Genomic DNA, 17,272 nt, shown 5'->3' with positions numbered 1-17,272 from the left:
GTGAGGAACAGGGGTTTTTGTCCATAACTGACCTTGGACCACCCCTCTCCAAATGCAGCAGGATTTCAAAAGCACTTATATTGACAGATGCATTGTTGGACTGGCCTTTTCAAATACTGGCTTAGTGCAACTCTGGAATTCATGAACCTTTGGACTTTCATACATTTTTGGACAAACTGGTCCATAGACACTTTGCCTAACTTACTCCTGGAAGCCACTGTTTGGTGATGACTTTGCACCACTGTGCTCCATGGTGTTTTCTTGCTACAATTTGGGAACATGAGCTTCATTTGCCCTTGGATTTACCCCCTCATGGAGGATCCCCGTTCTCTCTTCTGCTGAAGTGCTTTTGACAAATTGCAAGGAAGGAAAGTTTAAAAATCAACCAGCACCCTCTTCCCCTCTCCCTCTCTCCATTTCTCCCTCTTGTCAGTGCTGCCAGCTCTCACCCTTTTCTCTCCATATACGTACACTATACTGCATTTGGCTCACTGCTGCTTCCCCCTCCCATCTGGGATAGTTTTCGGTAATTGATCTTGCAGTTGCTCCATGAATAAAATCCCTTTTCTGGAAAAACACTGATTTCCTCTTTCCCTCCCAGGAATTGTTTAGGATACTCTATATTACTGAAACTACAGAGTTCCTCATGTGCTCCTACTGATCTGGTTAAACATACTAGTTTTGGGGTGTCAGCTGCACTGGACTGACAGGAGTCTGTTCTCCAGCACAAATAAAATATTAAGAGGATTTGGAGGATTGGAGGATGGATGGCGGCTAACAGATTGAGGTTGAATTCTGGCAAGACAGAAGTACTGTTTTTGGGGGAAAGGGGGCGGGTGGGTGTGGGGGACTCCCTGGTCCTGAATGGGGTAACTGTGCCCCTGAAGGACCAGGTGCGCAGCCTGGGAGTCATTTTGGACTCACAGCTGTCCATGGAGGCACAGGTCAAATCTGTGTCCAGGGCAGCTGTCTACCAGCTCCACCTGGTACGCAGGCTAAGACCCTACCTGCCCGCAAACTGTCTCGCCAGAGTGGTGCATGCTCTAGTTATCTCCCGCTTGGACTACAGCAATGCGCTCTACGTGGGGCTACCTTTGAAGGTGACCCGGAAACTGCAATTAATCCGGAATGCGGCAGCCAGACTGGTGACTGGGAGTGGCCGCTGGGACCACATAACACCGGTCCTGAGAGATCTGCATTGGCTCCCAGTACGTTTCCGAGCACGATTCAAAGTGTTGGTGCTGACCTTTAAAGCCCTAAACGGCCTCGGTCCTGTATACCTGAAGGAGCGTCTCCACGCCCATCGTTCAGCCCAGACATTGAGATCCAGCACCGAGGGCCTTCTGGCGGTTCCCTCATTGCGAGAAGTGAGGTTACAGGGAACCAGACAGAGGGCCTTCTTGATAGTGGCGCCCGCCCTGTGGAACGCCCTCCCTTCAGATGTCAAAGAGATAAACAACTACCTGACATTTAGAAGACATCAGGGAAGTTTTTAACGTGTGACATTTTAGTGTATTTTTGGTCTCTGTGGAAGCCGCCCAGAGTGGCTGGGGAAACCCAGCCAGATGGGCGGGGTACAAATAATAAATTATTATTATTATTATTATTATTATTATTATTATTATTATTATTAGAGTAGCAAAAAGCAAAGGTTTCCATAACAATCATCTGGCATTACAATGACATCAGGTGGCCCATTTTTGCCCATGTGGTCTACAATTAAACCGGCAAAGGCACAGCCCTGTGTTTTGCAAGCACTGATGATCAGCTGATTGTTGGGGCTTACAAAGCACCATATAGGGGCTTTACTTGGGGTTTTGCAAGCCCTCTTTCTGCTCAGCTTTCTCTTTACCTGCCCTATACCCAGTGCTTTTCTTCGGGGGGTGGGGAGGAAATGTGCCGATACTCACCATGACGTTGTTACAGTAAGTGCCACGATTCTGAGACGTGTGGGGGGAAGGTGCCAGTGCTGTGTATCCCTCAGTACCCCCAGCAATACGTGACCACTCTGGCACCACAGCAAAATCCCACCAGCCATCTGGGTTCCAGATGGGCTTCCTATCTGAAAAGAAAAGTAGGTTTCAGACCTGTATAGGGACATAGGGATCAAACAAGCATGGTAACCCATTTGGACAGGGAGAAATGTGTGTCATGGGCTTTGGTTCTTTCTCCACCAGCATCAAAAAGGAATCACTTTCCTGGAAAGCCTTTGTCACAGTTCCTTAATGAACTGGTTTTGTCCTAGAGAAGGAGGGGAGGAGCTTCTGTGAAAAGACCCACTAATCTGCTTCCTGGCAGGAGGAAAATTGGCTCAATCTTTCACTTACCAAAATATAAGGATTCTTAAAGGAAGCTGTAAAGAGAAAGATGTAGTTTAAATCTACTTATTAAAAAGAGCTACAGCCCTCTTTTCTTTTTTAAACAATCCCAGGTATATAGCAGTGTTACAATTTTTATGAATATATTCCAAATAATATTTGTTTGGGAAATGTTACAAGCAGTGGGGATTTTTTTCTGGAGGTACTCCAGGGTATACAGTACTCGCAACTCCCCCCCCCCCAATGTTAAAAGTGTGGCATTTATTATAACAACCTCATGGTGAGTACCAACACCATATACACTGGTAACAAGCATATTTTAGGCGCATTGTGTTTCAGTATTATTTTGAGATTTCTAGCTTTTGGTAATTTATCCAGAGACTCGAAATCCTAGGCAGCAATTGCACAAGTAGGGTAGAAACATATGGAAACCCAGAAACCATCTGATGACTCCTTGGCAGGTGCTTGATCTCTGGAATCAAGAAATGGCCTGGGTGGTTGACAGAACACCAGGCAGAACTTGGGGTGATGAAATGGTAGGTGTGATGGAGACTAGAGATGGAGAAAACCTCATTATGAATCCAAGGAGGCTTAGACTAGAGTTTATGTTAGGACCTCTTACGGTAATGAATTCTAGTTTGACTATGCTCTGGGTACAGTAATACTTCCTTTTGCCTGTTCAGAATCTTCTAACATTCAGCTTCACTGGATGGTTGTGGGTTGTAATACTGAGAGGGAGAAAAGTTTATCTCTGCCCATTCCCCCCCCCCCACTTCCTGAGTCCCTGTACAATTTGGTGCAACTTGGATGCCACAGTTAGAGCAAATCCAGTGGATAGAACTTCAGCAACTGCATGTCATGAATACTTCTCAGTTTGTGAAGTCCGATGATGTGGAAAGGATACATAGGAGGTACAAAGTCAACCACCCGAAAACCTCAATTCTTTCCTGCTCTTGATTGCTGCCAAGAGTGCTTTTGGTCACTCTGGACTGCATCTGTTCCTAGAGAAGTCAGATCTATCTAGTGCCAATTTTCTAGAAAAAGAGATGCCAGAACTCTCCATGAACACCTCCCTTGTTTTCTTAGAATCACAATGGCACCCACTTGAGAGGTGACGGAGCTGAGTTCTGGCTGAAAAAGAAGCCCTGGAGCTATCCATTGTGACACCCCCTTCTGTTCTATCAAGACCAGATTACTGCAATGTGCTCTACATGGACCACCTCTGAAAAACATCCAGGCATGGGCCACTGGCCCAGAATCTGATACAGTAGTACCTCAGGTTAGGTACTTAATTCGTTCCGGAGGTTCGTTCTTAACCTGAAACTGTTCTTAACCTGAAGCACCACTTTAGCTAATGGGGCCTCCTGCTGCCGCCGTACCGCAGGAGAACGATTTCTGTTCTAATCCTGAAGCAAAGTTATTAACCTGAGGTATTATTTCTGGGTTAGCGGAGTCTGTAACCTGAAGCGTATGTAACCCGAGGTACCACTGTAGTATGTTACCAGGAGCTAGTTCTTGGGGAGGGGGCACATTACACCTCTGTTAGAATAGCTGCATCAGCTTCTGGATTGTTTCCAGGCACAATTCAAAGTGCTGATTTTTTAACCCTTTAAAGCTGAAAACAACTTGGGTCCATTATATTATTCTATTTATTTTTCCTTTTGCTGCTGATTTTATTTTTGATTGCTACTAATATTATGGTAATTGTGCTTTTAATGTTACTGTCTGCTGCCTTGGGACTGGAGTGAAAAGCAGACTACAAATACTTAAAATGCTGCCTTCTCCCTTATCAGGCTCCCTGCTCTTTAAGACCAGCAGGGCAGCCTCTTCGCTTGGTCCTGACCCTGGCTGAGCCAGCACATCCAGCAGGTACATAGGATAAGGTGCTCTTTGTGGCAAGAGCGACAGTACGGAACTCTCTGCCTAGTAAGGCTTGACTTGCTCTGGCTCTGATGACCCGTCATATGGTTAAGAAGATAGGACCTTCCCTGTCCTGCCGCTGCCCCGCTGCCCAGATTCGTTTTTTTAAGGATGTTGTTGGAAGCCCCCCATTGATCATTTAAATAAAAAACATTGAAAGGTGGGCTAAAAATATGTGGGCTAAAAATACAGAGTAGTTAATAAATGTATTTAAACTGAATTAATTTATCGATTGAATCATTAAAAAGCAAACGAGTAAACAGCTACCGGTTTCTAATCCTTGGCATTAAATTTGCTTTTGTAGCTTGTAGGATTTTGCTTGCCACGCTCTGAAGCAGCCTCAAGTGCCACAGAGCATCAGGCACTAGGACAGATGGCCTTGGGCCAATTGCTCTCTTCACTTAACACAGGATTGTTGTGAAGATGATAAAGAGTGTGTGTGTGTGTGTGAGAGTGTGTGAGAGAGAGAGAGAGAGAGAGAGAGAGAGAGAGAGAGAGAGAGAGACCCTGTATGTTGCCTTGAGCTCTTGGGAGGAATGGCCGAACAAGAGAACTCTGCATTGTACAAAATGAATGGAAGTTTCTCAGATGGGGCTGGAACTCTTGACGGGCCCTGCTTCTGCGCCGAAATCCGTGCAGTGGAAATGCTAATTATCAACTGGCGGTCATTAATGCAAGCATTTCCCCTCATTTCGAACATGTTCTTTTGATTTTGCATTAATGGGCACCTTCTGTTGCGTCACACGGGCGGGGAGAAGAAGCGGAGCAGAGAAGAAGAAGCCCCCCTCCTCTGCGTTTCTGAGTAAGGGGGGCAATTGCGAGTTGTCCCTTAAGTGCCCATTCCTGGAACAAGGAACTTGGAGGCCGGTTCCTTGGGCAGCGCGCAAGCTTCCCGCACGCGACGCGTTGCAAAACTGCTGCGCCCCCGCACCCCTCCTCCGCCGGGAAGCCCGCGTGCCCGGAGCTGGAGCTGCGCGTTGCTCTGGCTCGGAAGAGCTCCGCACTTCCCAAATCTGACTCTTCATTTGGTTCCTTGTCTTATTTTTTTAATTACTCGATTTTTTTTTTGGGGGGGGGGCTTTTTTCTCCCACCCTTCGCTGCAAAAAGAAATCGAGAGGTTTGGTGGGGGTTTGCAAACTGAGTACATTTCTTTCTCCATGCTCAAACCTTTCAGGGTTCTCCAGCAAGAAAAGATTCGCCTGCTTTGTAGCAAAGTGCAATGAAGTAAGTACGCAAAGTTCCTTTTGTTTTTTTGAGCTGCTTCAGGGAAGACGGGTGGGGGGGGGCGACTGGAAGCGGAGATTTGGGGGGGGCTATAGGGAATATCTAGTTCCCCTACCAGTTAAGCCACCGACGTCATGAAGGTAAGAGCCAGACTGAAGCTTCAAACTTAACCCCACATACCTGGGAGGAATCCCCATTGAATTCATAAGACTTACTAGAGAGTAGCCGTGCTTAGGATCCGGGTGCAAGCAAGCTAAGGTTGGGTCTCCTTGAAATCGAAGGTGCTGATGTTAAATCAGGGGCGCTGACTTATAAAAAATATTGGGGGGGCCCATACCGGGGTCCTGCCGCTGGTTCGCTCGGGTAGCCGGGAGAACGCAGTTCGAGGTGGCGGTGTTGGGGAGAGACCCTCGCTCAGGGCGCCACCAGACTTGGCGGCCGGCGGACTATCTGGGGGGTTTTGGAGCGTATTTCGGCGGAGTGATTGGGGAGGAGGGGGCTTGTTGCCGGATTCTTCAGCTGAGCCGGAGATCCGCTGCTGGGGGTCCCTGGGCCGAGTTGTGAGCACGGCCTGCTGAAGGGAGATCCAACCGATTGCGTGACGGGGACGGCCGGGGCTCTCCGGATAGGGCGCGCGGCTGGCTGGCTGGCGAGGGAGCAGGTGGGGAGGAGGCGGGGGTCCTCACTCTCTTAGGAAACGCACCCGCGCGCCCGATTGCCACGAAGTCCGAAGGGTGCGTGTGTGGAATTAAAAAGCAAAAACAAGATACGGGCAGGGCAGGCAAAGAGTTTTCTGCAAGAGGATGGAGGGCAGGTTGAAGAGAAAATCACTCAGGATGAGACAGTCAAATCAGCCATGATAAAATGGGCTCAGGATATTGGGTATAACATCATGTTTGAGGACTGGGAAAGGTTATGGACCACCGGAATGAAATTCACGGCATGTAATGCCTTGAAGGAAAATATTATGAAAATGATTTATAGGTGGTACATGACCCCAGTCAAGCTTGCAAAAATATATCACCTGTCTGATAATAAATGTTGGAAATGTAAGGAGGCTGAAGGGACATTCTTTCACCTCTGGTGGACTTTTCCAAAAGTGAAGGCCTTCTGGGAAATGATCTATAATGAGTTAAAAAAGGTATTTAAGTATACCTTTCCCAAGAAACCAGAGGCCTTCCTCTTGGGCATTGTTGGCCAGAAAGTGTTAAAGAAGGATAGAACTTTCTTTATGTATGCAACTACAGCAGCAAGAATACTTATCGCAAAATATTGGAAGACACAAGATTTGCCCACACTGGAAGAGTGGCAGACGCAATTGATGGACTACATGGAACTGGCTGAAATGACTGGCAGAATCCGAGATTTGGGAGAAGAAACAACGGAAGAGGACTGGAAAAAATTTAAGGACTATTTACAAAAACAATATAAGTTGTATGAATGTTAAAAATTTACACGATTCGGAAACTATAGCTTCAGCAATTAGATTTGGGAAACAGGAAATTATATTTTAAGTAAGAAAAGGTCAAAATCTAAGGTAATACTATGTTTAATTTAAGATATAAGTAACTGATGAAAAGTATGTTAAATTTAGAGGTATAGTATTTGAAAAGTACAAAATAAGGTACGAAACAAGGTAATAATTTGCTGATATCTTTATTATAAAGAATGCAGGGTAAGGGAGATGCGAGGAAGTCCAGTTAGTTATATAAAAAATGTGTTGAATGGTTGGTTTTCTTTTCTTCTTTTTCTTTTTTTCTTTTTCTTGTTCTTTTACTTTTTTCTTCAGTGTATGTTTCTAACTTTGTATTTGAAAACTTAATAAAATATTTATAAAAAAAGAAGAAGAGAAAATCCTTTCGCTTTTCTGGGGCGCAGGGAAGTCTCAGAGCCGGAGGTTGGGGAAGGGACCCCCTTTGCTCTGCCCTCTTCTCCCGTCTTAGATTCGCATGGGGGTCCCCGCCCGAGCTTGCCTGGCCACCGGGCCACACAAGGGCCGCGCTCTACGCGGCGCACCTTGCTAGCCGCGCAGCTGTCCTCCGCGGCTGCGGAGCGGCCCTGCGCCGGTGCCCAGCCCCTCTGGGCGCCCGCTGCGCTGCCAATGACAAGCGGGCGACGTCGCGGGCGGGGAAGGCGTCGCTTTCTTTCCCGATCCTGCATCCTCCCAGTCTTCCAGCCCTTTTTTGGGTTGGAAGCTCGTCTCGTTCGCCCTTCTCCTTTCTTCACCCTGCGCGCAATTTTCCTCCCTCGTCTCCCTCCCCATTTCTCCTTCCTTCCTTCCTGACTGACTGACTGACGGGCTTGGGCTCGGGCTCAGGCTCGGGCTCGGGCTTCGGGTCGGGCTCAGGCTCAGGCTCGGGCTCGGGCAGCCACAGCGTCGGCGGTGTTGGCGATCGGCGGCGCGGGGGGATGGCCCTCCCGGGGGAGCCGGCGCTGCTCAATGGGGTTGCCAAGGAGACAGGCCGGCCGCCCCCCTCCCCCGGCCCGGCGCCCCCCGCCGCGCCGGTGCCCGTTATCGAGCTGGTGCGCGCCAGGCGCCCTATAAAAGCCGCGGACGCGCCCACCGCCGCCCGAGATTATTGGGGGGGCTGAGCCCCCCCAAACGAATTTTTGAGGGGGCTCGGGCCCCCTCAAGCCCCATGGAGTCGGCGCCTATGTGTTAAATCCTGACTGGGACCTAAGTTCAATGGACTTAGTCTGAATCCAGCCCTATATCTGACAAAACTGGCCGTTCTCCTAAGTGTTGCTGCTGTTTTCCCGCGCAAGGCTTTCGGATCGCTGCCGAAGCACGCAAACGCTGCGCCCGGCTCCCCTCCTGCCCTGGAAGGCGCCCTGAAGCCCGCGGGGTCAGCCGCCAGCCCCGCAGACAAAGCGTTCGGCTGCCCGGGCGCCGCCAAGGCAGGCAGGAATGCCGCGGAAGGATCCGCAGCTGGGACCAATTAGTGGGGGGGGGGGTGTTCCTGCGAGCTGATCTGGCGGCGGGAAAGAGACCTGGTTCCCCCCTCTTCTGTCTCCCCCCCCCCTCCGATGGAAAGCTGTGCAGTTAGTTACCCCTGCCTGCTTCAAACGGGTTGTTTGAGTCACATCTCGGGAAGGAAGCAGTGGCTAACCTCAAAGCCTTTTTTAATAGCTCCTGGCGATGAAGAGAGACTGCAGAAGTAGTTAAACAAGAACAGATGTTGGTGTTGCAAACACCGTGCCCTTGATTTAGAAGTCCGGACTTGATTTAGAGCAGCTAACCCTAGAAAGCTCTAGAAATCTGGTGGCAGTTGCCGAATCAAGAAGAGCCCCTGCAGGATCAGGCCCAAGACCAGTCTGGTCCAGTCTCCTGTTCTCAGTAGACAACCAGATGCTTATGGGAAGCTCACAACAAGTAGGGCCTGAGTGCAAGAGATACTCCCCACTTGTGCTTCCTAGTCATTGGGACCATGCCTTTGGTATTGGGCATGGGTAGGCAAACTAAGGCCTGGGGACCGGATCCAGCCCAATCACCTTCTAAATCCAGCCTGTGGATGGTCTGGGAATCAGCATGTTTTTACATGAATGGAATTGTGTCCTTTTATTTAAAATGCATCTCTGGGTTATTTGTGGGGCATAGGAATTTGTTCATTTATTTCCCCCCCCCCCAAATATAGTCCAGCTCCCCACAAGCTCTGAGGGACAGTGGACTGGCCCCCTGCTGAAAAAGTTTGCTGACCCTGGGAATTGGAGATAATAGCCATTGTATCTTCCATGGATTTGCCTAACTCTCTTTTAAAGTTGGTGGTTATTGCTGCATCTTTTTAGGAGCCAATTCCAACATTCAGGTTCATTGGATGGCTGTGGGTTCTAATATTACAAAGAGGGTGAGAGAGAGATGCTCTGTGTCCACTTTCTTCATCCTCTGAATGGTCTTCTTTCTGGTCTTCTTACCCCAGATGTTTACTTGGAAGAAGGGTCCTCTTTCTTCACTGATACATATTCCACTTAAGTAAGTATGCATCTGATTGTTGCTTTAAAGTCTTTGCAACGTGACTTAGAACAGTTGGTGTTGCCTCTGTGCATTGTGCTACCACTTCAGGGGCTCCCACTTGGAATAGGCTTGCTAAACCCAGGCTAGTTCACTGTGAGCCCCTTGAAGTTCTTCAAAGCTTAGAAAAGCATAAAATTGGAGCTGGATGGGGCACTGGAGATCCTTTAATCCAGTCCTGTGCTCGGTGCTGGATCTTGTAACAAACGCATCCCTGAGAAATGACTGCCTAGTATTATTTTGCCATGCCCTGTTTTAAACACATAATCTGCTATGAAAGCAAGTGTTCGTTTGTTGGTCACTTGGAAGACTGCTCTTCAGTTGCCAAGTAATTGGAAAATAATTGTAAAATGCAGGTGCTGTAATATAGGGGGCATTGTAACTAGTGTTTTTATTCTAAATATAAATATATTTTGAAATCTAGGAATTTCTATGTATGGTCATACTGGATTTGTTAGCGGGCTCTTGGCTGTACGCTGGTACTACTGAATGCTTAATATTTATGTTGCTTGTGTCACTCCTGAGTAATTGCATTATATGACACAAAGGATGGGATCGTTTGGAGCAGGAGGTCAGTTACCTAATACTGCTGCTTAGTGCTTGGAATACTGTCTACTGGATGCTACACATCAAAAGGGGTTTTGTGGAGCTGGAGAAAGTTCAGAAAAGGGCAACAGAAACAGTCCCCTGTGAGAAGTTAAAATGTTTGCAGATTTTTGGTTTAGAAAATTGATTTGATTGGGGAAAGTGTTTTCTTCCTCTCTCGTGAAATTAGATCTGAATCTTGGGAGATATAGGGCGGACGAAAGGAAAGACTTCACAGCGCAATTCACTACTACAAGGTGACATTAATGGCTGCCTCCTTGGATGGCTGTAACGGCTCCTCCTAGTCAGGATAGCTCTGTTACTTCCAGTATTGGAGCCCACGTGACTCTGAATACCAATTTATTGGGGAACCCAAAAAGTGCCATTGCAGTCATTGTTCAAAACATCCTTTGCCTTTCCTTAAAATGTGCTGTATTGTCAGTATTTTTGTCATTTTATCTGCATTCCTAAAATAGCGTTCTAGTCAGAGATGCTCTATGTTCTCCAAAGTGCTTCCGTTCCATTAATGCGGGGGCAAGATGCTAGGAAGGGTTAGGGGAAGGGTGAGATTTCTTGGGCATGAATTTTGAGTCAATTCTCCCTTAGTAAAAGATATAATTTGGAGCTACTATGTTCTGTGTTCCTGTGTGGAAAAAGTGGGGTCATCTGGATTTGCGAAGTTCGGACTATATCCATTTGGTATAATATTGGTATTTTGAGAGCAGGTGACTAATGAATATGAACATATCTATGTTCTCAAGAGCAGCTGGAAGGTTGCCATATTTCAAAAAGTAAAATTAAAAAAGTAAAATTGTTGAGCTTTTTTAAAGAAAATAAGTTTTTTTGGGGAAACCTATCCCAAAAATAGTGATATTTTGAGCTGTTTACGCTGCTTTTTCCATTGCATTGCCATACATCTGGATTTTCTCTGACATTTTGACTGTTTGGCAAAATTTCCCCGGCACCATTTTTACACCCGAAAACCAGGACATGTCAGGAATTTTCCTGACGTATGGCAATACAAGAGTAGCACCACTTACCACTTTGCATTAGTTTGTAACAAAATCTGGTCAGTCACAATATGAGTGTGGGGTGTAATTTGGTACACTATTGTCGGTATTAAATAGTTGTCCAACATAGACCGATGAGGAGTGTTGCATTGTAACCAAAATGGAAGATCCAGATGCTTTACTCGAATGTTAAGACTCGCAAAACTTAACATTTTGATGAATAAACCATCTGCCATTTTGTTCGGATTGAGAAATAAAAGAAATGAACCTCCTTTGGCTGCATTGGCAACACATTCCTATAATGTTCCTGTTTGGTCACAGAACTGATGCATAACCCCGAGATTCCTGCATTCCTACCTTGTGCATTGATGCCAGTGGCATCAATTAATAAGTCAAAGGTAGCATCTTTCCTTAAGTGTGGAGCCCATGCTTATCTTTCTGTAAGGACAGCTGACCCCATTCTGAGATTGAAGTGGTTGTATAGAACAGATTACTGCCTCAAATAACCATGATTAGATCCTCATTGCTGTTTTATACTTATAATCAAATGTCTCATAACATTGCAAGATGTGATTATTTCAATCACATAATTCATTTATAATAATTACTGTTAAACTAACTAACTAAAAAAAGGTAACATGCATTTGGAGGTGCTATCGTTTTCTCTCTCTGCCTTTTTAATCAGTGTGAAGATATCACAGGCTTTCTCTGGCGGTTTAATTATAGACTGGCAGCCGCTCTTCATGGCTATACTTCGTTTGGGAGCTGACAGTCTCTTAGCAGGAAGAACCTCTGATACGAATTTGAGTCAGCACGCTTCCAAGAACTGCTTTCAAGGTACTTGATAATGCATGTTCTCTCCTGTTCTGCTGTGCTGCTTTCTCCCCTAGTACCTCCTATGCTTTTCAATGTTTGCAGCTTCTGTATTTTAGGCCCTCTTATCATTTTTGCTATTTGTTTATTTTTTAAAGTATTTATGTACCACCCTCTCATAGAATATCAGGATGATGCACAGCAGCATAAAAACTCAACACACACGCAACAGTGCAGAACAGTGCAGAATTTGCTAGCTAAGATTCTTCACCTTCACAGTTTGGACTTTCAGTATCATCTTTGTGTGATAAGATGCCTCTCAGTTGGCAAACTTCATTTCTGCTCCAGTCTAGAGTCAGACTTTGGGAGTTACTTTTTTGTTTGTAGTATCAGGTTCTCTCCCTGCCCCTGCCGCCCCAATCAGGAGAGCAAATGGGGAGTACAAAAGTCCCAGTTCATATATAACTGTTCTTTGTGCCAGTCATACTGTGCGGCAGGAACTGATTTTGCAGCGCAGCCCACGTCTACTCAGTATTTGCAGCTTGGTCAGAGCAGGGCCTCTCTCTCTTTGCTCTTGAATTCCATAATTTCAGCAACTTTTTTCACATCCCCAAGAATTAATGCACTTCTGGGTCAGTTCCCTTATAAGGAGAGAATACTGGAGAAATTGTGTTTTTTTTATTGCCGTGTGTGAAAAGGAACATTTTCTCAGAATCACAATCCTTATGTAGGCAAAATGGGAGATAGCAGGAGGCTTGGGGGGAAACCCAAGTTTTGCAAAAGTACAAAGAAACTTTTTGGGGTGGGGAGAATGGCTCCATTCATGTCAGCAGGCTAGGGGAAACCCATGCTTTGCAAACATGCAAAGCAACTTCAGGGGAAAAACTAAAAGAGAAAAAATTCTTCAACAACCCAGTGAAGATGGAGCGTGTTCAGTGGTCACAGGATGGTGAGTATGTGTGCATGGAGTGGAGGAGGGGAAGGAGGGTGGTGGTAATAGAATGGAGTATCCTAGAAAAAAACTGTGGCTGGAAGGAATCCTGAATACAAACTTTTCACACTGCAACATTTTGTTTTAGGATCTACTTCTATCTGTTCATTTGCGAATATGCAAGGTGGGACGAGTCTTAAGTTGAATCTGGGTTGATTTTGCAACTCCTCATCACCACTCTAGTTTGGTTTTTGCCTACCAGCTGCAAAATTTGGAACTCTTTCTCTTACTCCTAAAATTCAAACTGTTCTCCATCCTTTGGTGTGTGCACACAGAGACCACTGATTTCAGACTCTGCCCTGAGCAATAGTTGTGACCTTTGCAGTGTCCTTGAGTAGGCATGAACCATCAAAAACCATAAAAGAAGCTGTCTGTCTGTCTGTCTGTCTATCTATCTTCTTTTGATGCCCCACAAAAGCATTCCCCTAACACCAGGATGTGAATATGTTTGCTTTAGATTCCTCTCCAGAGATTCTCTTTTAATTTTACATCAGTATTGCTAATGGGCTCACATTGTTTCCTTTTTAATCCATCTCCCATGCTAAGAATATCTCAAAAATATAATCCCTTGTAGTATACTATAGGCCAAGACAAATGGTGTAAGAAGCCCTTTTTTTTCTTTTCCTTTCTCTGAAGCTTATATCCTACCTTCCTTCAAGGAGCTCAGGGTGTTATATACATGCACAATTTATCACATTTTTCCATGTATAAGACGACCTTTTTTTTTAATTTTTTTGTGATAAATTGAGGGTCGTCTTATACACGGGTTAATATGCTAAGTAAGCGAGGGCTGGTGCTGCGGCAGTAGCAGGGAAACGTTGGGGAGGAGGCTGCTTACCTGTTCTTCCCAGCTTAGGAAGAGTATTTGGTGAGTGTCAGTATGTGGTGTATTACGGCACCAGTTCCGTCAGCCAGAGTGAAGGATCACCGAAAAGCTGCTCAACAGCTCAGCGAACTTACAAAAGAAGCTCAGCAACTGTTGAGGGCTCCAAAAAATAGGGGCCGTCTTATACATGGGGTCGTGTTATACACGGAAAAATACGGTATCTTCAAAACAACCCTGTGAGGTAGATTAGGTTGAGAGACAGTAATACACTGAGGTTCCTGAGTGGATATTTGAACCTTGGTCTGCCAAATCCCAGCCTAAGGGCTCACCCACATGGAAGTTTAATGTGGATTGAAGCAACGTGTGTGTGTGTGTGTGTGTGTGTTTCTCTCTCCACAGCATCCTCATCCTAGTGACAGCTACTACTTCTCCCCACTAAATTTGGATTTTCCCAAACCACAGATAAATCTCAATAAAGGAAGAAAACCCAGTGTAAGACCACATGCTACTTGCCCATGAACACACTGTGCATTGCGTGGGGTATTTAAATGTGTGGTGATGTTTTTCTATTGCCACACCCCTTGCTTCCATAGTGTTTCCATCAACCCAAAGGGAAGGATGTGGCCTTCTCTTTTTCACCGGTTGTTACGGAAGGCACATTCAAGGCATTTTTATTTTTAAAATGTTACTGTTGCACAGAAGTGCTGTTGCACAAAACAGCTGTATTAAATAATAATAAAGCTGCTCCAGATCCTTTCCTGGTTTGAAGCAACATACACTTAAAAAAAAAAGTTTTAACAAAATAATTTATTGTTTATTTATTTACACCATGATATGAGACATTAAGAAAAGAGTTTGATGGTTCTTGGAAATGTGGAGAAATTATTCTGAAATGTGTGTTAAAATTCCAAAGGACAGTGGAAACTTCAAGTTCTGCCAGAAGCTGGGAGTGGGGCAGCTATGAGCTATTTTGGTACAATTCATAACTATCGTTAGTCATGCCAGAACACTGCAAGCAACCATGTTGAAATAATCGTTATTTGCTGCCATTTGCTGCAAGAGACTAACATGGCTGCTTTGACTAGCTTGGTACCCTTCAGATGTTTATGATTTACCGTATTTTTTGCCCTATAGGACGCACTTTTTCCCCTCCAAAAATGAGGGGGAAATGTGTCTGCGTCCTATGGGGCGAATGCAGGCTTTCGCTGAAGCCTGGAGCGACCCCTGTGCACCGACCCCTCTCGCTCTCCAGGCTTCAGGAAGCTCTGCGCAACCCTCGGGAGACCGGCTCCGAGGGTTGCACAGAGCTGCCTGCAGTCCCGGGCTCAGCGCACTTCTCCCCATCGCCAGCCCCACAAGCTCGGGGAACAGCGGGGAGGCGGAGCGCGCCTTCCCGCTGTTCCCTGACCTAGTTCTTCCAGCCCCGCACCTGGGGGAGGAAATATTTTTTTTTCTTTATTCCCCCCCCAAAAAAAAACAACTAGGTGCGTCCTATGGGCCAGTGCATCCTATGGGGTGCAAAATAGGGTAAACTCCAATTGTTTCCCCAGTGCAAAGCAAGTGTGGACTTCTGGGGGTAGGGAAATAAACTACATAATTTTCTGTTTGTTTGGTTTTTACAGTGGTATTTAGATACAGCTGCTTCTGTCTTTGATATGCCATTGCTTACCTTCAATTCATCCCTTCCTTTTGCCCAAGTAAGGGCCCAGAACTTACCCTCTCATTTGTGTGTGTGTGTGTATTCGCAGGACTGAATATAAAGACAGTGGTGGCATCTTCCTGTGCTTTGCAGGCTTTCTGAGAGATGATCGGAGAGAAGGCAGATGAACAAACTCGGCAGCTTTTCCGCTTCACAGAGGCAACACCAAGAGTCTCCTTTTAGCCCAACATCAACCAGATTGCTGTCTCACTACCGTGCATTTCGTGATCGTGAATGGGAAGTGGTGGAACGGTCGCTTGGCCTCCTGCAGGCCAGTGGATTTTACTGGGGCCCTTTGTCTGTTCATGAGGCCCATGCTAGGTTACTGCAAGAGCCGGTGGGGACCTACTTGCTGCGAGACAGCTCTCAGGGAAACTGCCTTTTCAGCCTCAGCGTCCGCATGCCGTCTGGACCCGTCAGCCTCCGGATCTCTTTCCGCAAAGGCTACTTTTGGCTGAAGGACTGGTTTTCGGACTGCGTACTGAGGTTGCTTGAACTAGTGGTGGCAGGAACCAGGACTAAACCACTCCACTGTGATGCAATGGGAGAAGCTCCTGTAGTATTTTCTGAGCCCCTCTGCAAGGAGCATAGGGCTGTGTCCACGCTGCAGGAACTCTGCCAACGCGCCTTACCTGCTTCCAGTTGTTGGACTCTACCTCTTCACTGGCAACAGAAATGCCAAAATGTGTGTGGCGGGCAAAAATATGCAAATATTGATGACGCCAATGCGCTAACAGAATGAGTCATTGCTTTTCCTGAATTCTTAGGGTCTGTTTCAATTTCCTTTTATAGGCTAGAGGTAAACATTGCCTTTCATCCGCAACTTAGTATTCCAGCTGCCTAAGCCAGTCTTTCCTGATGGAACGTTGAAACTTGGTTTCAGAGATCTGATGCTGAGATAGGGCGTAGAGGTTGAATGCTGATCTCTAGAACCAGAGAGGCACTGCTCTGTGTATATGGGAGATTATTGGAAAACTTAAGCTGCTACCACTTACCTGCGAGTAAGCTTCATTGAGCTCAACAAAACTCACTTTGAGTTGACATGTAGAAGATAGCACTGTTATACTTGCAACCAAGCCGCCTTCTCAGTGGGACAGGTTCAGCAGTGTGTAGCCTTTCTCCTCCATGCATCTCCCTAAATTCTCCTTCCCACTGGGTACTGTCCTCATTGTGTCAGGGTAGGAAGAAGAAGGCTTTTATTTTAGCACTTCCCAGCAACTCCATTATTTGGCTTAAGATTAGCATTATTTTATAAGAAAAATGTGAGTCTTTAATACAATAGTCAAGATTATTGTATTTGGTATTCACACTTGTGGAAAAATGGAGGAATTTAATGAAAATTACAAAGAATCTACAGTGGTACCTCAGGTTACATACACTTCAGGTTACATACGCTTCAGGTTACAGACTCCACTAACCTAGAAATAGTACCTTGGGTTAAGAACTTTGCTTCAGGATGAGAACAGAAATCGTGCTCCAGAGGCGGCGGCAGCAGGAGGCCCCATTAGCTAAAGTGGTGCTTCAAGTTAAGAACAGTTCCAGTTTAAGAACGGACCTCCAGAACAAATTAAGTACTTAACCCGAGGTACCACTGTATATCAGATTAAAGTAAAACCAACCAACCCCCCACTACCTAAAACAAGTGGTAGCCAGTGTACAAGGGATTCAGTCGAGAATAAGAAATGAAAAAGGTGCATATTCAGAGGAAAAGGGTAAGTAGAGGTTTTCACTTGCTCAGACTATAATCCTAGACCACCTTACCTGGGGACAAGCCCCACGGAACTCAGATTGAACATCCAAATGGACATACTATATAGGACCGCAGTATAATAATATTTTAGTAATTGTCTTAATCTGCAGTAATTAAAAGGGTGCC

At 45.9% G+C, this 17,272-nt stretch overlaps 2 protein-coding genes across 10 annotated transcripts in view; one reads left to right on the top strand and one right to left on the bottom strand.

Annotated features, from left to right (window-relative positions):
* SERHL2 (serine hydrolase like 2) overlaps nt 1-5,760 on the bottom strand; it is a 22,335-nt gene extending 16,575 nt beyond the window's left edge. Inside the window, exons 1-2 of one of the 2 annotated variants that reach the window (XM_081209564.1) lie at nt 5,679-5,760; nt 1,911-2,062 (exon numbers count right to left, since the gene is read on the bottom strand). The gene's annotated coding sequence lies outside the window, so the exon portion shown is untranslated. The remainder of the gene's footprint in view (nt 1-1,910; nt 2,063-5,678) is intronic. The other variant, XM_081209565.1, reaches the window with a different exon arrangement.
* On the top strand, nt 5,369-17,272 carry LOC308595438 (suppressor of cytokine signaling 1-like). 8 transcript variants are annotated; one of them, XR_014012031.1, is made up of 5 exons: nt 5,369-5,463; nt 9,250-9,433; nt 11,753-11,904; nt 15,446-16,764; nt 17,006-17,272. XR_014012031.1 is itself a non-coding variant. In XM_081209591.1 (4 exons), exon 4 carries the CDS (start codon nt 15,521-15,523, stop codon nt 16,136-16,138), a length of 618 nt encoding a protein of 205 aa, XP_081065717.1. In that variant the 5' UTR covers nt 5,369-5,463; nt 9,381-9,433; nt 11,794-11,904; nt 15,446-15,520; the 3' UTR covers nt 16,139-17,272. The 8 variants fall into 8 exon arrangements, 7 of the variants coding, with proteins under 7 accessions (XP_081065717.1, XP_081065715.1, XP_081065716.1 ...); XM_081209591.1 differs by having other exon boundaries at nt 9,381-9,433; nt 11,794-11,904; nt 15,446-17,272; XM_081209589.1 differs by having other exon boundaries at nt 9,381-9,433; nt 15,446-17,272.

Source organism: Podarcis bocagei, assembly GCF_964188305.1.
Source record: "Podarcis bocagei genome assembly, chromosome: 10".
NCBI classification, from domain to species: Eukaryota; Metazoa; Chordata; class Lepidosauria; order Squamata; family Lacertidae; genus Podarcis; species Podarcis bocagei.
Note: the sequence above shows the minus strand (reverse complement) of the source record. Positions and strands in the feature narration are given on the sequence as shown.